Raw genomic sequence first — 24069 nt, forward strand, 5'->3', positions numbered from 1 at the left:
TATGATTAGCAAGCAGAAGTTAGTCACTGTAGTTTGGAGGTTTATCAATTTTATAGGATGAATTTCAAAAAATCTCATGGCTTTTGGACTTTGAAGGGATTATATTTCATGTGTTTCTTCACCTCTTGTATCACCATGATCTTATCAGTCTGTGTCTTCTGACTTGGGAAAGGCACAACTGTGGCACTTACAGATCTACAGCTTTGGAGTTCAGGGTCAGCTCTGTGTTGGAAGCAGCACTGTGATTTGGGTCTTACTACTTCATGTTATATTCAAACACTTTTATTAAAAAGAAATTGCTGCCTTCTTTCATTCAGCTTGCAATCAACCAATCTATCTGCAAAGAAGCTGCCTGGATGGGTTTTTAGCTGTGCTCTAGAAATCCATTGTGATGCTGATTACAAATCCGATTTTGACCTTGATGTTTTCCATGGCTGGCTATTGCCATTTATTCTTCTTCCAGCATTGTTTTTTGGTTGAAATAATTATTCCCTTCCTGATTGATGACCATGATTGTGTCTTGTGTATGTTCCTTTTGCAAAGCTAAATGGCTGCTGTTGTCCACATGAGCCCCTTCATGCTCAGAGCAGAGCATGTTACCTTCCAAGCAGATTATGCAGCTCTAAGTGTCTGCTGTGCTTTGTAGTCCACCAGGATTCAGTCTCAAGTGGAAGAGCTTCCAGTCTAAGCGTAGACCAAAGACAACATGCAGACAGAACAAGGGAGAGAATAAGGTTGACAGGATTGTAAAGCTGATGAAGCTTGCAGAACACTTAGTTTTGTGCCACCACGCAAGAACACAATCTGGTTGTTCACGAGCTGCTGAAGCTGCCCAGCACAGCAGAGCGTGGTGGGACCACGGGGCACAAGAAGGACAGCGAACAGTGGGAAAGGAGTGTAGAGAAGTAGGCCTGGCCTACTGGCTGAGGCTTCCAGCTTACATCTTCTAGAAACAGGCTGAAGAAACCCTCAGATGTTTCTCTCCAGATCTGAGTCTCTATTACTCTTTCAGGTAAATAACTATTTAAAGGGGCGTCTGTAATGCCCAAGGCCAGATTTGGACTAGCCGTGATCCTGCCCCCAAATTTCCCATTTAAAAACAGGATGGGTAGGCAGCACATTCAGATAACCAGTGGCAATACTCCAGGAAGCCTGCCACACAAGTATTATACCTGGCAAGGAGACATCTCCCATTTCATCTTTAGAAAAATTAACTTTGGTCCTGGTTACTGGTCCTGTTGCAGAACCTGTCAATGAAAATGCTAGAGATGGGGAGCCAAAGAGTAGGAGAGCCCCAGCTTTATATTCGCTTGTTAGTGGACTGTGTGGTCAACTTCTTTAGTTTAGACAGGGGGTGGCCCATAATTTTTATGTATGAAATACATATTTGAGCCTTTAAGCAGTGCTTTACAGTTCTTCCATACAGTAACTCTACCATTGGTGTAGTTTTTTCTGTTTTTCTGTATCCATATTTTCCCTGGCTTGCTCTTTCTGTTGTTGTAGCAGAGCAAGAGATTGAAGTAATGGGGAAAGCTGTGAGAAATAAGTTGTGCACTGGCATTTTCTAAGATACCATTTTGAATTATTTCAGTGAGTGTCCATCTCTGTTTTTTGTATTCCCTCCACCTTCAAGCCTGGGAAGATGAGATTTCTAGATGCTTTGTGCCACAGCACCTTAATTATCATTACCTGGCATTATCTCCAGTCAAAACTTCAGCAGGTCTTGGGCGAACTAACCAAACATTTTCTCCAACTACTGCCGTTCAGGAGCAAGCAGTGACAACACTGTCACTTGTTTGCGCAATGGAACTATTTTTGAAGATTTTTGTTCCTGTTCAGACCATTTCAGCTGGGAGTCACTTTGGAGTGGATGAGGTAAAAGTCTGTTTGCAAAGGGGAAGCTTGTGCGCGAGAATGAAACAAACCTCCTAAATAAACCCCGCAGCCCTGCCCTTCCCCCACGGAGTGCAGCCCACGCCCAGGGGCAGGTCGCCATCCCCCACCCCGAGCGCGCTCTGGTCCCGCCTCACCAGCACGGGCGGATTTTAAAGAAGGAACCAGGAAAATTGGCATCCACAGTGACATGGGAAGGAAAAAAATGGTGTTTCCGCCCGGTTTCGAACCGGGGACCTTTCGCGTGTTAGGCGAACGTGATAACCACTACACTACGGAAACTCCCCCTTACGTGCTCTTCTTCTGCAGCCGCTCTTGAGCGAGCACATGGAGAACGGCGACACGACTTAGTGTGGTTCCGCTCCCCACTGGAGCTCGGTATTGGTTGAGGGTCCTCAGGGCGCAAAACGAGAGTCTGCGGCCGTTCCTAGCGGCATAAGGGGCCGTGCAGGCTGGATACCACCGCCGTGAAGCCCTTCCCGCAGACGAGGAAAACGTTCACAGCTGACAAAAGGTTACCTTGCGTCCCTGGGTGGGCTCGAACCACCAACCTTTCGGTTAACAGCCGAACGCGCTAACCGATTGCGCCACAGAGACGCGCTGACGCCCGTTTTTCTCGAGCCGCTGCTGATCCGCAGGTGCCCGTCCCCGCGGGGAGTGGGGTGTCTGTGCCACCCGTGGCGAGAGCGGGCCCGGGACAGCTGCCCTTTGGGTTAGTGGTGGTGGTTCGGGTGTTTGTTATAATAACAAACACCTGGTGTCTCTTCACCTTTTTCAGCTGCAGAATATTCCTTTTATTTCCCCCCCTGTTGTTTCTGTGGCCTTTCCCATAGGAGCAAAGGAGAGGCAAACAGTAGACAACCAGGAAAAAAAACAGGGTTTACAGTTATGTCTGTTGACAGGACAGCTGGGGGTAGGGGCTTGACAGCTTCTTTCAGAGACCGGCCAGCCCACGAGCGAAAGCTCTCTGAGAATGTGCTGAGGACAAGGAAGGCAAGAAAGAATATCCGCCTATTGCTTCATACACAGCCAAAGTATCCAACATCTTTTCTTCCTGTAATTTCAGTACTAAAAGGACTCGTAGTGACCGAAGACTTGAGGAACAGAAGGCAAAATTCATCCCACACCACTTAAAGACCTGTGATAATTATTTGTAAGGGTTAATGGAAAGTGGAAATACTGACAGAAGTGAGTCAGGGAAAAAGAAACTTGAAGGGGAACGGAAAGGAAACTGCTGCCCAGGCAGCCTCGCTTCAGCTCTAAAAGATCTATAAAATGAATTATTAAACAACCAATTTGCAGCCACATTAAAGATAATAAGGTGATAACAGCAGTTAACATGAGTCATTTAAACCAAATGATGCCCAAGCAGCATAACGTGCCTTCAGGAATCCCAGGTCCCCAAGACCAAGGGGAAAGACTAGGGAAAGGAAGACTTGGTAGATGACGATCAGGTCAGGGAATAGTTGAACAACCTGGACATGCATAAGTCCTTGGTCCCTAATGGGATGTACCCACAAGTGCTGAGGGATCTGGCAGATGTCATTGCAAGACCACTCTTGATCATCTTTGCTCAATCATGGCAACTAGGAGAAGTGGCCAAGGACTGGAGGAAAGCACGTGTCACTCCCATCTTCAAAAAGGGCAAGAAGGATGACCTAGGGAACTACAGGCCTGTCAGCTTCACCTAAGTCCCTGGAAACAGACTCCGGGCACATGAAGGGCAAAGAAATCATCAGGAGTAGTCAGCATCGCTTCACCAAGGGAAAGTCATGCTTGACCAACTCAATAAACTTCTATGATGAAGTGATGGGCCTGGTAGATGGGGAGAGAGCAGAGGATATTGTCTACCTGGACTTCAGTAAGGCTTTTGACATTGTCTCCCATAAGATCCTCACAGAGAAGCTGTTCATGTACAGGCTGGATGAGCAGACAGGTGGATTGAAAGCTGGCTGAATGGCCAGAAGCAGAAGCTGGTGATCAATGGCACGAAGTCTGGTTTGAGACCAGTAACTAGTGGTGTATCTCAGGGATCAATATTGGGTCCATTCCGGTTTAAAATCTTCATTAAAGATCTGGATGATGGGGCAGAGCATACTCTTAGCAAGTTTGCAGACAATACTGAGCTCAGAGGAGTAGCTCATACGCCAGAGGGTCAAGCTGCCATCCAGAGGGACTTCAACAGGCTGAAGAAATGGGCTGACAGGAACCTCAAGAAGTTCAACAAGGAAAAGTGCTAAGTCCTACACGTGAAGAGGAACAGCCAGTGTATGCTGGGAGCTGCCTAGGTGGAAAGCAGCTTGGCCAAAAAGGACCCAGGAGTCCTGATGGACACCATGTTAAACATGAGCCAACAATGTGTCTTTGCAGCAAGGGTGACAAATAGCATCCTGGCTGCAGTGTGAGAAGTGTTGCCAGCAGGTCAAGGGAGGTAATGGTTCCCCTCTACTCAGCACTGGTCAGGCCACACCTGGAGTGTTGGTCTGGTTTCAGGGTTCTCAGCACAAGGAAGTCAGGGACATACTAGAGAGAGTCCAGTGAAGGGCCACAAAGATGATTAAGAGACTGACACGTCTGTCCTGTGAGGAAAGGCTGAGAGAGCTGGGACTGTTCAGCCTGGAGAAGAGAAGGCTTGGGGGGATCCTATCAATGTACATAAATACCTAGAGGGAGGGCGCAATGGGGATGGATTCAGGCTCTCTTCAGTGGGGCCCAATGACAGGACCAGAGGCAATGGGCACAAGCTGAGACACAGGAGGTTCATCCCGAACATCGAGAAACACTTTTTGACTGTGAGGGTGACCAAACACTGGTATATGTAGCTCAGGGAAGTTATATAGTCTCCATCCTTGGAAAAGTTCAAAAGAAATCTGGTCCTGGGCAACCAGCTGTAGGTGGCACTGCTTGAGAGTTGGACCAGATGACCTACCAACTTGCCTTCCAACCTCAGCCCCTCGTGATTCTGTGTATTTCCTCCTGTCACAGGGTGTCTGGTTGCTGGAAGGGGAGAGGGTTGTGGATGTTGTCATCCTAGGCACTAGTAAAGCCTTTGACACTGTTTGCTACAGCATTCTCCCAGAGAAACAGACTCCTCATGGCTTGGATGGACATATTCTTTGCTCGGTAAAAAACTGGCTGGATGACCAGGTCCAGAGAGTTGTGGTGAATGTAGTTAAATCCAGTTGGCGGGCAGTCACAAGTGGTGTTCCCCAAGGCTCAGTATCGGGGCCAGTTCTGTTTAATCTCTTTATCAATGATCTGGATGAGGGGATTGAGTGCACCCTTAGTAAGTTTGCAGATGACACCGAGTTGGGTGGGAGTGTTGATCTGCTGGAGGATAGGAAGGCCATACAGAGGGATCTGGACCAGCCAGATTGTTGGGCTGAGGCCAGTTGTAAGAGGTTTAACAAGGGCAAGAACCGGGTCCTGCACTTGGGTCACAACAACCCCAGGCAGCGCTACAAGCTCAGGGAAGAGTGGCTGGAAAGCTGCCTGGCAGAGAGGGATCTGGGGGTGTTGATTGACAGCTGGCTGAATATGAGCCAGCAGTGTGCCCAGGTGGCCAAAAAGGCCAACAGTATCCTGGCTTGTATCAGGAATTGTGTGGCCAGCAGGACCAGGGAAGTGATTGTGCCGCTGCACTTGACACTGGTGATGCCCCACCTTGAATCCTGTGTTCAGGTTTGGGCCCCTCATCATAAGAAGGACATTGAAATACTAGAGAGAGTGCAGAGGAGGGTGATGAAGCTGGTGAGGGGCCTGGAGCACAAGTGTGATGAGCAGCTGAGGGAACTGGGGCTGTTTAACCTGGAGAAAAGGAGACTGAGGGGAGACCTTATCGCTGTCTACAGCTACCTGAAAGGAGGTTGTAGCATGGAGGGTGTTGGTCTCTTCTCCCAAGTAACAAGTGATAGGACAAGAGGAAATGGCCTCAAGTTCTGCCCGGGCAGGTTTAGATTGGATATTAGAAAAAATTTCTTCATGGAAAGGGTTGTGAAACACTGGAACAGGCTGCCCGGGGAAGTGGTGGAGTCACCATCCCTGGAGGTGTTTAAAAGGCATTTAGATGAGGTTCTTAGGGACATGATGTCACGGAGGCACCCCGAGGTTAGTTTAAGGGACAAGAGGGTCCAAACCAACTTCTATTAAACTGGTGAGAAACAGGGTTTTAGCACTCCAAAAGTGACTTGAGTACAGGTTCAGATATCAGTTGAGGAAAATTATTAAGGAGCAGCAACTAATAATTCAGGAAGTCCACAGAGTGCATGCACGTGGCTTCACCCAAAACAATGCCGGGGCTGCCCCTGAGTCCAGGAAGAGTACACACTTGCCTGAACACGGTGTGGGATTATTTCAAAGGGATACATGTACTCGTGTTGAGTATGGGAAGTGTACACTCGCGATTCTGCGAGGAGAAATACATGTGCAAATGTGCAGGGAAAGTTACGCGTGCTTATATGGAAGCACGGGAGGAAAATACACTCGTGATTCTGCAAGGATTAATTTATACACGTGGTCACATTGAACACGGAAAGTACGCGTGCAAATGTGCACGGAAAGTAGGTACACTCGCAATTCTGTGAGGGTTAATTTTACACCTGCAAATGTGCACGGAAAGTTACACATGCTTATGTGGAAGCACGGGAGGAAAATACACCCGCGATTATGCGAGGATTAATTTTACACGTGCTCATATTGAGCACGGCAAGTTACACGTGCAAATGTGTACGGAAAGTATAAATACACTCGCAATCCTGCGAGGAGAAATGTTACTCACACCCGTGGCGGCAAGGCAAGCGGAGTCTCCATCCCGGGGAGGGGGGCTCTTGGTGACAGCATCTCGCTCGTGCTCCGAGAGACCCGCGACAATGGGCGGAGTCTTGACGAGAGTCCCGTTTTTTATTGGCTGATCAGACCTGATTGTAGGCATTCCAGAAGCTTCTCTGCACCCCTACACTGGCTGTGGGGTGCCCCTGAAGCCTGCAAACATCCTCCACGCTGGCCACGGGTGCCCAGCGGCTCACTGGCGCCTCGGCACTCCCTTCTCCTAACGACCCTGGCCAGGGTGCTCTGCGGCCAAACAAAAGAAGCTGTTGGCCTCAGAGAAGGAGATGTATCTGTTCCTTCCATGATGAAAGAGGGAGGAGAGAGTGGGGTTTGCATCCTGCCGCACATGGTTTAGTGGTGGACTTGTCAGTGTTAGGTTAACAGTTGGACTGGTTGATCTTAAGGGTCTTTTAAAAAAAAGCGCTTCTATTCTAGTCTAGTGTAGTCTAGTCTAGTCTATTCTTCTAAAAGTTTGGGAAATGTGGAGAAGGAAGGGTTTTCAAGGCAGCGCTCTTCTCCCACGGTTTCATTCTCTTGGCCTTCCAAATTGAAGACAACATTTAGAAAACTGCAGCGTTGCCCTTTTCTTCATATTGCACTTCGCATTTCCATCTCTGTTCATGCTGTCCTTTGGGGTTTTGTCAGGCTTTGGAAAGGATGTGATGCTGGAGCAAATTGATGTGATGTCGGGTAGTCACACACATATATGTATGTATATGTACTGTATGTTTGGTGTTTCTGTGGTGTTGCTAGTTTGCAAAGCACAATGCTAATGATAATCAACCAATCCAAGGGTCTTGTGTTCTGTTGCATTTATAAAATATGATGGCTGTATGTTACCTGACATTCATATACAGGAATTCACAGGAGCAGCTTATATTTTACTAGAACACACACTTTCATTAGAGTCCTTGTAACTAAGCAGAGTGCATGATATAAGGGATGAGCATCCCAAAAGATATTTATAGATCTGTGTTCCCAGTCCTTTCCTTTTCAGTATGAAAGCAATTCTACAAAAGCATTATTTTGACTGGCTGTTCAAGATTTCCAGAGGAGGAGATTAATGTGCAGGAAGCCTTGCAGCACAACTGGAAAAGCTTGCTGGCTTTGCACATTTTCCTGAGCTTTGTGGCTTGCTGTGTCAAGGTTATCTTCCTCAGACAGGAAGATGTGGTTGTCAAACAGCAATGCAGCAAGCAGGAGGGCTGACAGCAGCTGCTGAAGCACAGAATTACCTGTGCCTTGAGAGCACCCACCACAGCTGGGGGTTACAGCAAATGCAGGCACTGTTCTTCAAGGTTGCCATCCCTCCTCGCTTTTTTTTTTTTCCTACTTGAGAAAATTCCCTATTTCAAATGGCCAAGTGGGATATGATGGAGGTATTTTGCACTATCTTTCTCCCAGATGGACAAGGTTTTCAGATGGTGACAATTTTGCCTGACCCAGACACTGATCCTGTGTGTATCCCACAAAAGGGCAGGTAAGAAATGCCCACATGTTTAGGTCTCAGGGAGTGGGGACAATTTAATATGCAGGTATGGCAGAAGCTGTTTGAGGAGTCATTTTTCCTCCACCTTAGCCTTTCCTTGCCAAGGCCATTCCCCAAATTACAAAAAAATTGCCAGAACCTCCTCCCATCCTGCAGCTATTCCAGCTCTAAAGCATACAAAAATATACTATATATTCTCTCCCCAGCCTGGCAAGATATTTCTGCTCTGTCTGACCATATTTACAACAGTGTTGCTCTACCTTGCTAAAGGGACAGGTCTTCTGTGTCTCTCATACCCTCTTGGTTTCTTCTGCTTTTCCTTAAGCAGAGCCCTCAGAGTAGTGTTGCACTTAAACAAAAAAAAACCTCTGAAAACCTGCACTTCTTATTTCAAGACAGCTGTATCAAATAGAATCTCACTGGCAGAGGTTTTTTTTTTTTCTCCCTATACACCCAGAAATCAGCTTAACAAGCCCTGGAGTTGGTTGATTTTTTTTTGGGGGGGTGCGATGTGTGAGGTGTGGGAGGTGGACGCCTACTTTCCTCCATGTGTACATGAGGGATGACTTTGGAGTGAGTCCAGTGAAGCGCTGGTGGTGCTGGTCCTGCAGTGCTGAGCGGTGCCAGGCTACAGGTGGGACTGGAAAAGACAGAGCAGAAAAAGCAAAGTGGGGATGGGGATGCAGTGAGAGGCACTGAGTGGCAGGAAAGCAAAGAGGTGGAAAACAAGGAGCAGGATGAGGAGGAGGCAAAGGCATCGGCAGCCTGGCTCTCGTGACTTGGCCAGCACATGGGGTGCAGGCTGGGGGCTCGGGTCAGCCAGCTTGAAAAACTTCTGGCAGAAATGCCAAGTATGTTTGGGGGATATTTTCCATTATTGTAAGTTCAAACCTAGCAGCCTGATTCCTACCCTCTTCAATATGAGACTCCTGCCAAACTGAAGCACTTTGGGGAAGTCTGTAAATCAGGGAGGTGTGTGTGTTTTTGTGGTAAGTTGGAACAGATTTCAGAGAAGGTTCATCTGCTTTTACTGTCCCGTATGAATCAATGGCAAGCTGCGAGCTGCCTGGTAGGTTTCCAGCCTCATGAAAGAGGCAGAGCAAAGAGAAGGATCAGTTCCTGGTGTGGGGAGACGAGGTGGAGTGTCCTGCCGCAGCTGCCGCAAGTACCTGTGCTGTGTCCTTCACCCGCTCTGGTCAGCAGCTCCCTCCTGCCTGCCCGTGTCCATGCACAGGTCCTTTCTTCAGGGTCATAGCATTGTCTCTGCTTGGACAATAGTCCTTTTTTTTTAATTAACTCTGCAATTGCTTCTAGGTGCTTCTAGTTTTCCTCCTCAGAAAACTAGTAGAAGCTTAGAATTAATACCATCCTTAAATACTAGCTATGATCCCGTGCTCAGTACACCACAAAACATAAACTTTGATACTTAAGTAAGAAACAAGTGCTTTTTTGGGGAACGAGAACTTCAATCTGAATAAAAGCATTCTCAATGTGCTATTGCGCTTGCTTTTCTTTTTTCTTTTTTTCTTTTTTCCTTTTTCTTTTTTCTTTTTTCTTTTTTCTTTTTTCTTTTTCCTTTTTCCTTTTTCTTTTTTCTTTTTCTTTTTTTTTCTTTTTCCTTTTTCCTTTTTCTTTTTTCTTTTTTCTTTTTCCTTTTTTTCTTTTTCCTCTTTCTTTTTTCTTTTTTCTTTTTCTTTTTTCTTTTTCTTTTTTCTTTTTTCTTTTTTCTTTTTTCTTTTTTCTTTTTTCTTTTTTCTTTTTTCTTTTTTCTTTTTTCTTTTTTCTTTTTTCTTTTTTCTTTTTCCTTTTTTGTTTTTTCTTTTTTCTTTTCTCTTTTTCCTTTTTCCTTTTTCCTCTTTCTTTTTTCTTTTTCCTTTTTCCTCTTTCTTTTTTCTTTTTTCTTTTTCCTCTTTCTTTTTTCTTTTTTCTTTTTCCTTTTTTCTTTTTCCTTTTTCGTTTTTTCTTTTTTCTTCTTCCTTTTTCCTCTTTCTTTTTTCTTTTTTCTTTTTCTTTTTTCTTTTTTCTTTTTTCTTTTTTCTTTTTTCTTTTTTCTTTTTTCTTTTTTCTTTTTTCTTTTTTCTTTTTTCTTTTTTCTTTTTTCTTTTTTCTTTTTTCTCTTTTCTCTTTTTCCTTTTCTCTTTTCTCTTTTTTCCTTTTCTCTTTTTTCCTTTTTCCTTTTTTCTTTTTTCCCTTTTCTGTTTTCTGTTTTCTTTTTTCTGTTTTCTGTTCTCTGTTTTCTTTTTTTTTTTCTTTTTCCAAAACAAATCTGCCATGAGTTAAAAATCTGGAGAAAATATCCCAGGCCAAATCTAAACCTAGACAGTATTTATGGCCTTGCTTCTCACACAGTTATGTCTGTATGGACCATAGGGAAGGACTCCCAGAAAAACAACCTTTTCATGGTAAGTTAACAGTAGGCCACAACTCACAATACTAATCACCTACCTCTCAGCCAGTGTGTCTGTGTATTTGCTTGTACCCAAAGTAGAGGGAGAGTTTTCCATATCTAATAGTGCAGATAATACTAATTTGCATGATAGAGAGACTGGATAAAAACACCCTTGTAGGAAAATGTGTCCCCATCAAACAAGCTTGGCTCCTGCTGGGAACTCCTACCAGGCTATGTCCCACCCACAGAGAGGCAGCCAGTCATCTGGCCATGGTTTGGATGTGAGGTGACACTCAGACCTTCTGGGTAGCACATGGTGGAGTAAAGACAGACAGAGAGATGGTTGGGCAGAAGATGGCCAGGGCTCACTCCAGTGAAAATATTACTTTTATTTGTGTTAAGCTGCTACTGAAGGTAAGCATTTTCCGTAAGGTTTTCCCTATCAGAATATGTGCAAAAAAGAGCAGAGTAGTTAGAGTCAGTGAGTGATGTGCACTTTGGGTGAGAATAATTTAAGCTCAGGAAGTGCGGGCTGGATGAATGCACGGTGAGATGGGTCATAAACTGGCTGGATGGCAGAGCTCAGAGGGTTGTGATCAACGGTGCAGAGTCTGGTTGGAGGCCTGTGGTTAGTGGGGTTCCCCAGGCATCAGTGTTAGGTCCAGTCCTGTCCAACCTGTTCATCAATTACTCGAATGAAGAGACTGAGTGCACCCTTGGCAAGTTTGTTGATGATACCAAACTGGGAGGAGGGGCTGATACACCAGAAGGCTGTGCTGCCATCCAGTGAGACCTGGGCAGGCTGGAGGCCTGGGCAGAGAAGAACCTGATGAAGTTCAACAAGGGCAAGTGCAAGGTCCTGCACCTGGGGAGGAATAACCCCAGGCACCAGTGCAGGTTTAGGGGCAGACCTGCTAAAAGCAGCATTGCAAAGAGGGATCTGGGAGTTCTGGTTGACAACAGTTTGACCATGAGCCAGCAATGTGCCCTTGTGTCCAAGAAGGCCAATGGTATCTGGGGTGACCAGCAGGTCAAGGGAGGTTCTCCTCCCCTTCTACTCTGCCCTGGTGAGGTGACATCTGGAGTACTGCGTCCAGTTCTGGGTCCCCCAGTTTAAGAAGAAAAAGGAATTACTGGAGGGAGTCCAGTGGTGGGCTACAAAGATGATTAGGAGCCTAGAGTACCTTTCTTATGAAGAGAGACTGACAGAGCTGGGTCTGTTCAGCCTGGAGAAGAGAAGGGGATCTCATCAATTCTTATATATATCTCAAGGGTTGGTGTCAAGCGGATGGGACCAGACTCCTTTCAGTGGTGCCCAATAACAGGATGAGGGCAACAGGCACAGACTGAAGCACAGGAGGTTCCATCTGAATATAAGGAAAAACTTCTTTACTTTGAGGGTGCCAGAGCCCTGGAACAGTCTGCCCAGAGAGGTTGTGGAGTCTCCTTCTCTGAAGACATTCAAAACCCTCCTGGACACATTCCTGTGCGATCTGCTCTGGGTGAACCTGCTCTAGCAGGTGGGTTGGACTAGATGATCTCCAGAGGTCACTTCCAACCCCAACTACTCTGTGATTCCAGCTATTTGACAGAAACTGTGGGAATTTCTGCAGCCATCCAACACCTCAGTCTCTGCTTCCCTGCCATCCCTGTCATTGGGTTGAAACTGAGATGGGAACATCCTATAGCATTTATGTTCAGCTGTATTGGTCTTGGACTACTGAAAATTGAGGTACAACTGTGAAATGCTGAATGCTGGAAGTTGCCAGTGTCTTCAAGGGAGTTATTTGTAGGGGGGAGGATACAGGATACATCCCTGGTAATGAAAGGCTCATTTTTTTACCCACCAGCGATGCTGACAGCATTTGTGTGCTGCCTATTCAAATACACCAGATGGATCAGGAGCTTTTCCTTGTGACTTAGAGCTGCTGGATCTCCTCACTGGTGAGGCTGATGGAGTTGTGACCAGGGAGGGCACATGTCTGAAATCAGCTGTCTTATTGAGACTCACCAACATTATTTCTCCTCCCAGCTCCTGTGCAGTGATCAGGCACTTGCAGGCAATGACGTGATGAGCGCCTGGCTGGTCACTTCCAGCCTTTCCGCTGTTCCATACCACTAGCCAAATGCACAGAAAGACTTTTGATAACAGGGTTGTACTTTTGTTCCTCTGCAACCAATAGATATCTTTCCTCATCACGTATCCTCTTAGACCGTAGATACATTCTCTTGTTTCTCTGGGCTTTATCTGTGTGTGATGAGTGAGAGAATGAGCCTGCGGCTGTGTTGCTCTGATGAGCACTGAGGGCAGGGTGCTGCCACTCTCCTGTGAAGCCATAGGAAGCGTTTCACGATTCAAAATTAGAAAGACCTTCACTTCCTCCTTCTGTGTTTGCAGGGCTGAGCTGCCGCTGAGACTGCACTGTCCACCCAACAGCCTGCTTGCAAAATGGACCAGGAAACCTTGGGAAGCATTGTCCTGCTCGCCATCGTCACCTTGATAAGTGTTGTCCAGAATGGTAAGACAAAAATAAGCATTTATTTAAGGGCTAAAAACCTGGGGAGAAAAATCCAGTATGATATGTGTTGATCTGATATTCGGAAAAATAATATCTGGTTCTAAGTGTGTGTGTGCTTAGGCATGACTTTTGCTTTAGAAATTATCTTCTAAACACATTATTTTGCATGCTGTTGGTGCAGTCTCTTGGCAATCGCATGGTCCTACTCTTGTGATAATCTAGAGAGATTTTCTCATACATATGTCAGTTGATGAAAGGAATAGTATGCTGGGGTTCCCTGTGACAATATGCATTTAGATTTGATGGCTGAGACCTCCTTTCATGGCTAAAGTCCCTAATGTGGGCAGTTCTTCAGTCAGAGCCCTGCTGCCATGAGTAGGGGCCAGGGACCCGGGGGGCTGCGATGGGTGAAAGGGGAAAAAACTGCACCAACCCGTTGGAGACATCTGTGTGGGTTATTTGTGGGCAGGCAGTTCTTCTGTTTTCCTGCATCTCCAGGTCCTACAGTTCAACTAATCTCAGTTAACTGTGGTCCCAAGAACATTGCGCGTTTCCTGTGATAGAGAAGTTTCCTCTATAGGCCCTACTATTCTTCAGGATTTTAAAAACAACACAGCATGTCTCTCTCTTGTCAAAGCTGTTTTTAACTTGATCATCATCTTACATCATTTTAGCAGAAATTCTGCCCAGAATACAGAGAAGCAAGTGAGCTTCACCCTACCTGCACTGAGATCTCCCAGGTTCAGGGAGAGTCAGCAGAGGAATGAGGTGCTGATGCAAATGTTAGGAATCTTCTGTGAAGGCTTCTTAGTATGAATGGGAGATTCCCACTGAGCACGAACCCCATGTTCGGTCCGAGGAAATGGGCTATTCTTGGCCTCTGCAGAGAGGGGAAGTGGTGGGAGCCTCAGCATGAGCCTGGCTGCCAGAGAGAAAAAAAGAGATGCAAGCTGGTCTAATTTTGACACAGGCGCTAAATGCCACATCATTTAACCCAATGCTGTTTTCTGGTAAATGCACAGCGTGTGACATCACCAGAATATGAGATGTTGAGATCAGACCACATATTGCAATTAAAAAATGTGTCAGATATACCTTTCTTGCTATTTAACCAGATGACTTTATATACAGTTTTTTCCTCTCACTCTGAAACTCAGGCATTTGCCTTCCAGCCTGACACGCACTTTCACCTCATGGAAATCTGTCTCTGAGATTATTGACCCAACCGCTGCAAACCGGCAGCATGGTGCTTGGCAGAGGACTTAACATGCCAAGCACGAGTGGCCCACAGCCCTAAACCATTATTTCAGACCTTACGTCATCTGATTTCCTTCTGCCAAGCTTTCTGTCCAGAAAGACCATACTGATATGCAGCCCTGTGATGAATGCAATACTTCAGGCAGTAGAGATGCTTGTCAAGGGATGTCAATTGTACTGGACTCTTGCTATGGCTCTGATTCGGCAAGGCACTTGGGCGTCTGCTTGACTGTCTTTAAGTACGTGAAGTCAGTATCATGTCAGTTCAGGTTTATAGGCTTTTCTGCATTCAGTGCAGAATTAGAAAACAGTTTATGTGAATGCTGCTATTCCCAAAGCTGGAGGTGGTCTGTGGTGCTGCCCCAGTCTGACATCCATTTACTCTCATGTCAGGAGTCTCCATGTCCTACAGAATGATTTGTGTGGCCGGATGCTGCTGAGTCACACATATAACTTTAAGTTTTGTTTTTGCATCAGAGAGATGTTGCAATTTAGCAGCTTTCAGGGCAAATCAGGGGTGACCGCTGAGCAATTTGGGATGGAGGAAACAAAAAAGTCAATGGAAAGAAGGGGCAACCTGCATGCTTGCCAGCACCACGAGACTGGAGCTTCAGTGCACAGTTTCTGTTGGCATGAACTTGTGAAACAACGAGGCTTGGACTGATGTCTTGGACATCAACTTGATCAGAGTGGGACTGCAGTGGCTCAGGCTCAGGGCAGCCTGTGCATCCCTGGAGCCTCAGGGCATCACCTCCTGGTGCAGCTGAGCTGAATTAAACCCCTCAGCTCCAGCCCTTCTTCTCTCACTCATTTCATGCCAGCTTGTGAAACCACCCTCTTGCTTTGGGGTTAGAGTGAAGAGCAGGAAATATAACCATGGTGTTACAAGCTGCTTTATGTTGAACTCTCCCATTTCCCCAGTGGCAGGTTAACAGGAGCCCAGCGTTGCTGAAACGTGAGCAAAGACCAGTGGCAAAGTCCAGCTCTGGATGTGATCTGTCAGCCCTCTCTGCTTGCTTGCAGAGCTTCAGCTCAGCTGAGCCTCAGGCAGCTGGGACCCACATCTTTATCTGCCTTCTGGGGAGACTTTGGGAGCCTGTAGGGCGTGTGAGGTCAATGGGGCTAAGGTGCCACAGAACTGGGAAGCCACTTCCAGGGTTAAAAGCTCACTTGAAGCAGGAGGCTCTACCTCTCCATATGACGGTGAGATGCTGGGTTCCTTTCCAATTCACTGCTCTAACCTAGGAGGTCCACGTGATCCCAAGGAAATGTAGCCGCTGCAGTGGGTTGGAGGTGATCAACCCAGGCATTTTCTCTAGCAAAGAGGTGGACATCTCATGTGAAGTGGTTGTCTAAGCTCTGTCTTGAGTCAATGGAGGAAGGCCAGTGCTTCAGTGAGCTTGCTGCTCTCATGCTGGTGGCTCTCTGGGGGGATGGATTGACCTTTAGAGGTGCCTTTCCTCTGTTTAGCCACTGTTCACAGAAGGAAAACATTCATTTCCCTAACACTTCTCAATGTCTTGGAAGTGAGATGGAACAGAGCCTGCCCACACCCATGGTGTGGGTGTACATGGTAATACTACTTCTGACCTTTGCCCTAATGCCCAGTCTGTTGGCTAAGGATCCATACACCACGTCGGAGATGACAAGAACCTCCAGGACAGATGCCTGGATCTCCACAGGCAGACCCTTCTCAGCAGACCCGGCACCTCCATGCCTGCTCAGCCATCATCCCAGAGACTGGGCACCAGGAGCGTCACCACCAGCACCTCACCTCCAGGTTCTTGTCCTCAACAATCATCATCGTTGTTGGCCATGTCTGTGTTCAGCCTGATGGCTCTCAGCATCGTGGAGACTCTCTACAGTGGCACACTGGCATTTGGGAAGCGGCAGCACCTGCAACAGTGAAGGAGAAATATATTGCTTACTCTTGGCTTTCTCTGAAGCTACGGCATCTCCTGGTGATTTCATGTACATGCTAAAAGGACGGGAGGAGGTATTCTATGTATCCCAGCAAGCCCATGCAGTCCCAGACCTGCAGGAAGTGATTTACCATCATAGCTGCTTTGCACTGTACAAAAAATTGCCATCGAGCCTAGTCCTTTTCAACTAGGTCCTCTTAGACCACGTAGGTAGGTTAATAACCCCATGCCAAAGGATGGGCATGCAGATAGAGATGCTGGGAGCTCCTGGTGGCTGTACCAGAGAATCACTCAATATTGGAAGGTGAAAAACTCAGTAGCTTTTAGTGGAGGTAATGGAAGTATAAAAGACCTACTTACACCTCCAGTGAAGGGAAAAAAAGTGGTAACTCTTCAGATTCCAGGGATGAAATCCTGCAGCTTATCAAGTTACACTTCTATTGTTATAATAATGTCTTTCCTGATGGGTTATTTTTTAGATATATATCTTTGGCTAATATTCTAAACCGGCAGGTCATTTGGGTACACTGAGATAGGAAGCATGACAATCCAAAGCTTGCAGCTTGTAGCCTGTCAGGACTCTGCCTGGTGCATTTAGACACATGATTGATGGTCTCTGGTTTAGTGTCATCAGATAAAATGTGTTTGTCAAGCACATGATACATTATCTTGAGGTGCTGCATTTTTGCAGCAGCTAACACCCTGACACAACACCGTTGCTTAAAAGTAGGACACATACGATATGGACACGATGTGATCAGCCATCAGGGCCAAGTTTTCAACGGGCCTTTCTGGAAAGTGAACTAGCCCTGCAGGATGACCGTGGTGTGGCAAGTGAATATCACTAAAGGAGAAGAGATTTTCTTGTCTCCCTGCTCCATCAAAGAGTGAGAATTGGGTTTGGAAGCTTTGTCTAGAAAGCTCTTTCCCTTCAGGGGTCACGAAGGATGGAGTCTGGGCTGTTCTGCAGCAGACAGAAATGCAGCGTGGGGATGAAGCAGGGCTCAGAAGTGAGAGCCTGCTGCCAGTCACATGTGAACACATGGGGATGTCTGAGGTCATGTCACATTGTGCCCTTGCACAGAGGGTTTGGGTACATCATGGTGACAGAGCGAGCATGCTGGCCACATCCTGCACATCCATGCACCTGCGTCCTCTTCAACTGTCCAACCTGGGTGCTCGTGAGGACAGAGCTGAGCCCACAAAGCCCAGCTTCTGCAATATCTCCAAAGTACATCTCAGATCAAATACTCTGTGGTTTTTTTAACAGCTTTTTTTGCTAGCAAAGTGGAGCATGAAAGTAAACACTGCAACAGCAAGGGGTTCCAGCGGCCGGGATCCTCTGCCTTCGACCGTGTCTACACTGCCAAGTGAGTAGGCAAGCCCCAAGGAGCTGGTGGGGGCAGAGCAGGGTTCGTCTCTCTCTTTATCAGGGTTTAATCCAAACTCTCTTGGGGTCCAGGGGTGGGTTCCAAATGCCCTCAGACAAAGGCTTTGCTCTGCAGTCCCACTGCTGCATTCATTCCTGTGATGTTTAGACTTGCAGTTCTCTGGTATGCTTGTTGGTGAACCCAGCTCCTTTCTGGACACCTGCTGCTGTATATATTTATATTTATATTTATATTTATATTTATATTTATATTTATATTTATATTTATATTTATATTTATATTTATATTTAGATTTAGATTTAGATTTATATTTATATTTATATTTATATTTATAGTTATAGTTATAGTTATAGTTATAGTTATAGTTATAGGCATATTCATATTCATATTCATATTCATATTCATATTTGACTTAGTATTTATATTTATATTGGACTTGCAGCCCTAATGTGTATTATGTCCCTTCATCTGGGAGCCCCCTAACCCAACAGTATCTAATGCTGGTAGTATGATACATGCACAGCCAATGTCCCCAGAGCACTGTGGCTCAAAAGGAGAGAGCCAACACAGAATCACAGAGTTGCCAAGGAGCGGCTGGGTGGCAGAGCTTGTATAAACCCCTCAGTCCCCAAGCAGCTCCCTCAACACGTGGCTTTCCAGTTCTCCACCACATCCACACCTCTCGTCTTTGACATCCCTTCAGAGGGAGCAGAGGGGAAAATTAATTCCAAGCCAGAAGAGAGCAGAATATAAAATATTTTTTATTACCCGTGAAGTATTGATGATGTGCTTGAAACTGGATGGGACATCCATGTGCTACCTTTCAGATTCATTCCTGTTCCCCTGCAAAGAGACACGTTAACTCTGTCAGACACTCCTATTTGCTGTGTGATTTTCCTTTTGTTGGTTTAATGCAGATTTCAATGGCAATAACTTGATTAAGATGACTTAATTATAAGGACTTTCCAATCCAAAAAAAAGCACACAGCATCTGTTATTCGCATGCCATGATCAAACAGGTTAGAGGACGAAGGTGGCTTTCACAGGTGCCAAGCATATGCGTGGGGTGGTTTGTTTTCCTTGTCAGGAAGGACAAAGGCATCCTTTATCCCATGAGGATGCAGGGAAGCTGACCTGTGGGCCAGGCAGCCATTGTGTTCAGGCAGGGACACCCCAGCCAGCTGCGGGCAGGTCGGGGGCCTCCCACTGTTCTGGGGTAAAAGCCCACCTGCAGCAACATTAGTGCAGCCCGGATTCACCCCCCACTATCATTTGCCAATGAAGTGTGTTGATTTTTTTTTTTTTCCTGTTTTCCCGATTTTCTGATTTCTCTCTGGCAAATTCATTTCTAGCCAGAACTGTGGACACGCATACCCAACGTTCCTGGCCGTGCTTTGGTGTGCTGGACTTCTCTGCAGCCAAGGTAACATCCCTTTTTTTCCTCCTCCAACCTTGCACCACTTTCAGCAAGGGATGGTGAGAGGTTTGGAGGTTACGCTTCCAGGAAGCAAACTCTCCTGCAGCAGGGGGACCAGTTTCACCCAGCTGTTCTGCTGCTGCCTGTGCTGTTTAATTAGCAGCATGCTCCTTGGCACGGTTTATGCCAACAGACATGTTCTCAGGCACCATTCAGGACAGTCTGGGCCAGGGACATTTCCCATAAAGGTATTACGGATGAGATCCTTCTGTTCTGGGTGGAGGGTTTAGCACTGGGATGCTGGATGCTGTGCTATACACCCTCAGCACCGGAAGTTGGCTCATTTGATTAAATTGTCAGAGCTGCCAGCCCTTCCCAGCTCTGGGGTCAGCCCAGGAGTATTTGCTTACATTTCTGAATATGATGCCCTTCAATGCAATTTGAGTTGTCCTGAAGTTGAGTACTTTTCTTGGGCCTGTGGCAATTCTTTCTGCAACAGGGGAGCTTCTTAACCAGAAAAGGGGGCTTTTGCCTGCAGGTGTGGGGAAAGCTAGCATTAGGGAGAAAAGAGGTAAAGCCCCTTTTCACATGCTCGGAAATGAGCATTGGACCACAGTATAATCCTTCACCTGCTCCTAGACTACTGCATTTATTGACTGTCTTTTATTTCTGGTGAAAGCAGTGCTTGAGTAGGCACCCTCCTTCCTGAGCCTAGAATGAACCCACATGGGATTTCTGCAGCGGGCACAGCTGTGGGCAGGATTACACCCACAAACCCTTCAGGAAAGCTGGTGTGAGGGCAAGGCAGGTGCTCCTTTTCCCACCCAGAGGTCTCTGTGCTGCTTCCAGTGCTACTCCCCCAGCCCAAGGCTGCAGGTTCCCATCACCTGGTCCAGCCCTGGCAGCAGATGGGGACAGTACGTACAACAGGATGGTGTTTTAACACCTTGTTTTACCCTTTACCCAGCTCCCGCTGCCTTTGCCGGCCTGATGTACCTGTTTGTGCGGCAGAAGTACTTTGTGGGCTACCTTGGGGAAAGGACTCAGAGGTAAGGGTTTGCAGAGTCTCTTTACAAAATCTGGGATGCAGCGACAGTGCAGCCAAGTGCTGCCACTTCCACAGGCACAGCTCCGGTGCTGCCTGCAACAGCTGCTTGCATGGGGCAGCGTGGGAAAGCCCCTGTCTTCTGAGTGCATGAGAGGAGCTGTGGGAGACATGGGAGGTGCAGCAGCAGCGGTGTCAGGGGGGCTGCAGAAACAGAGCAGCTGCATCAGCAGCTCCTGCTTACAATCTCTCCAAACGCACACATTTTTGTGTTTGTGACGCTATTCGCAAAAGATCTTCCTTTTACAACAATAAAGCTCATTACACACATGTGGGAAAAGGTTGTCCCACAGGCTGTGATGGGTTAAAAGACATACAAGTCCCTTTGAATCGCCACTTTTGTAAGCAGCAGCCTACACTGAGCACAGGAGGCCAAACCCCAGACCAGCTGAATCCTAAAACTGGTATTTAAAATCATAGAATGATTTTGGTTGGGAAAGACCTTTAAGATTATCAAGTCCAGCTGCTGACCTGACACTGACATGTCCACCACTAAACCATGTCCCTAAGAACCTCACCTATGTGTCTTCTAAATACCTCCAGGGATGGTGACTCCACCACTTCCCTGGGCAGCCTGTTCCAATGTCTGACAACCCTTTCTGTGAAGAAATTTTTCTTAATATCCAATCTAAACCTCCCCTGATGCAATTTCCTCTCATCCTATCACTTGTTACCTCCTTTCAGGTAGTTGTAGAGAGCGATAACTCTCCAGGAAAACAAGGCTTTAAGAGCTCGCAGCTGCCTTGCAATGCCAGAGAGAGCAGCAATTTGCCCCCTCTGTCTGAGCCCTCCATCTTTCAGCTGGTTTCAACAGCAGTCTGAAGTCTGAGGACTTCTTGTGTGAGATGATGTACATTAACAAATTGCTTTCTCTCCTCAGCACTCCTGGTCACTTGTTTGGAAAGCGCATAATTTTGTTCCTGTTCCTCATGTCCGTGGCTGGAATACTCAACTACTATCTCATCTTCTTTTTTGGAAGTGACTTTGAAATGCACATAAAAACGATAACCGGTGCGATTTCTCCATTGCTGCTCATCCCCTAGCTCTCTGCAGCGCTGAGGGGTCAGTGTGTTCAGTATATCAATACCCAGAAGCAGCCATAATTCAACTGTTTAAGAAATGAACCCGTAACCCTTTTAGATTGCTGTAAATCTCATGCTGGATGGCCTTTGTAGTTTGATTTAACCTTGCTTTTTCCTTTAGGAAAAAGATTTATCAGTCAGCATGGCCAAAGAATGACGATAACAACTTGCAGTTAATTCTTTAGAGTTTTTTCCCCTAAACTGCAGCTTGCAAGCTGATTGCATGACTGGAAGGGTCATTGTATGCTCACTTCATAGCTGCATTGTGCTTAGCTTTTGTCCAAAATCCCAGGAGCCTCTCAGCATCATTCCTGACTGATGGTCCCTGCAGTTACCCTCACACAGAGGCGCAGCCTTTCACCCGCGTCCCGCTCGCCCCTGCCCACGCACAGGCACAGGCCGGACCCTCCACCTGCCCTTGCCCTCCCACTTGTTGATGATGGAGCTCCCACTGCTGCAGGAGAAGGGTGGCAAATTTGCCCCTGTCTGTTCTTCTCTGATAAATATTCATGTCCTTAATGCTCCCGACGTTGATCTCATTTACACTTCAGCCTTTTTGTTCTCCCAGAGCTGTGGAAATGGGTCTTGTGTAAATGAGGAGCTGGTGTATTGATGGTGGGGTTGGTTTTGTGTTACTTGGCTTTGTTTAATAAAACAGTCTAAAAGGTCAAAATATGTTTGTTCCCATCTTCTTTGCCTGGTGCGTGATCCCGATGCCCTGTGGCTTGGCAGCTGGCTGGGCTCTTTGTGCAAGCTGCTGTTCGCCCTGGGCACCGCCTCAAAAGGGTGCGAGTTTAACAGCTCCCTCTCTATTAGCAAGTTCAATTTTCTGCCTCCATCACTGAAAATATGCTCCTACAAGTCCTACCAAGGAATGGTTTGATCAGAGAAGCAGATCAAGGTAGGCAAACAGGCCGGTGCAATCTTTTTAAACATTGCTACCCTATGAGTGCTTAAGCTCTTAAGCCTGTCTGATTACCACATGCAGGATGGATAAAGCTGTATTTTATGACTCCTTTGGGAGGGACAGAGACTCCTCGCTACGTGAGAAGAGGGTTTGCAGTGCTGTTTGCAAAAGCAGGCACAGAAAGCTGCTTGCCTTTGTACCACACCAAGGCTGATGGGTTCTGTTGCTGTCCAGTGGGGCAGAGATGCTTGTGCATGGCTGCTCTCCTCTGCACCTGACTATTCATGCTGCCAAAATAACAACCCCCCTTTTTTTTCTTATCTTCTTCTACAGGAATTTTACATGTGACAGATTGGTAGTAAACATTTATCACATGATTATTAGCTAATAAATGTTCTTACTGGTTAGAATAAGTAATTAAAAAATATAATCTAATCTCCTAACCTATAGCTGCTGAGGCACCTTATTCCCAAGAACAGCACTTATGTTCCTTCCCTCCCCTCCCCTCCCTCTCAAAGCACCATAACACACTTCAAACCCTGCTTCACACCATGCTTCTCTGCCACCCTCTCTCTCCACAGCTCATTGGCATTTGCCTGCCCTTGGTGGTGACCCACCACCCCTCTGCCCCACGAGTCCAGCCCACCAAGGGATGGAAGCGCTGCAGGACGAGGTAGGTAACCCCTGGGGCTGGAGTTACAGAGCTCTCTTGCATTGCTGGTATCACCAAAGGCTCAGGCTGCCACCACTGTTAGTACACAGGTGGAGATGCTATGTCAGCACCGTAGTTCCTGCTCTCCAGCCAGTCTGGGCTCTCTGAGGTCTGAGAATTGTTTATGGAGACCACAACCTGTTGGAGGTAGCTCTTCCAACCCCATGTGTCCACCTTGCAGATGTCCCCAGCTGGATGAGTCTCACCTGGTACCTTTTGGCCTGTCTAGCAAGAAGCAGCTCACTTCACCTTCTGATGTCTCCTGCTCACATGAGAAGAGGCACTCCACCAGCCAGGGCAGAGGATTCAGATGGCTGGTTTGTGTTGGATAATCTAGGACAGCACTCTCAGGCCTCTCTGTTGACTTGATGGTTGGGTTCTACACCGCTGTATTTAGATAAAAAGAGGTCATCTTCCAAGGGAACTAAGGCCTATCTTTTGCTGCAATAATTTATTTTGCAAGAATATCTCCTACTTACTTCCTCAAAGCTTTTTTTATAATAAAAGAGATGAAAATGTAGGCAAAATCTATTTTCTATCTATCCATAAATGGAAATGGTGATAGTAACAGACAAACAGGTGGTGCATAAATCGATCACTATGTAAATTCTCAGTGAACATCATACTGTGTTATCCATGTTACAGGCAAGCCCTGTGGTTGCATTTGCTTTTCCACTCTTTCTGTGAAAGGAAGACAACATCAGTGCTATTTGGGCTCTCCCCACTGTGTTAGACAATGCCAGTTTTTTGTTTTGGCAGTAAAACCGCCCTGATCTGGGTGGTACAGTTGCCAGCACTTTGCACACCAGCTACTCAGAAAGCTGCAAACATATGCTCATTCCAGGGGGATGGACTAGGCGACCTTTAAAGGTCCCTTCCAACCTAAACCCTTCTATGATTTTATAGATCCACATGCAAAACCACATACCCTACTGTAAAAGATGTACAGGTGCACACCAGGGTCACATACATATGAATGCAGTGGGGCCTACTGAGCTGCATTAGACCTGTGGACTTGACTGGTGGCAGAAGTGACAGCCCCCTCTGATGGCTCCTGTTCCACCAGCGATGTCCTGGCTCCTTGCAACAGCATTCCACCACCACGCCACGTGGCTGTTCATGCATCAAAACCTCAGGCACACAAACATGTTTTCTGTGT

At 46.6% G+C, this 24069-nt stretch overlaps 1 protein-coding gene and 2 non-coding genes across 3 annotated transcripts; 1 reads left to right on the forward strand and 2 right to left on the reverse strand.

Moving 5' to 3' along the window:
- Positions 1-2102: 2102 nt before the first annotated feature.
- On the reverse strand, positions 2103-2175 carry TRNAV-AAC (transfer RNA valine (anticodon AAC)). Its single transcript has one exon. It is a non-coding gene; the product is annotated as a tRNA-Val (tRNA).
- A 164-nt stretch (positions 2176-2339) lies between these two features.
- On the forward strand, positions 2340-21964 carry ALOX5AP (arachidonate 5-lipoxygenase activating protein). Its single transcript, XM_065848991.2, has 6 exons — positions 2340-2407; positions 12997-13117; positions 17567-17666; positions 19040-19110; positions 20072-20153; positions 21090-21964. The coding sequence occupies exons 2-6, from the start codon at positions 13048-13050 to the stop codon at positions 21250-21252; spliced, it is 486 nt and encodes a 161-aa protein (XP_065705063.1). The 5' UTR covers positions 2340-2407; positions 12997-13047; the 3' UTR covers positions 21253-21964.
- TRNAN-GUU (transfer RNA asparagine (anticodon GUU)) lies at positions 2417-2490 on the reverse strand. The gene has a single exon. It is a non-coding gene; the product is annotated as a tRNA-Asn (tRNA).
- Positions 21965-24069: the final 2105 nt, after the last annotated feature.

The sequence above is a fragment of the Patagioenas fasciata genome, chromosome 1, assembly GCF_037038585.1.
Source record: "Patagioenas fasciata isolate bPatFas1 chromosome 1, bPatFas1.hap1, whole genome shotgun sequence".
Classification (NCBI taxonomy): domain Eukaryota; kingdom Metazoa; phylum Chordata; class Aves; order Columbiformes; family Columbidae; genus Patagioenas; species Patagioenas fasciata.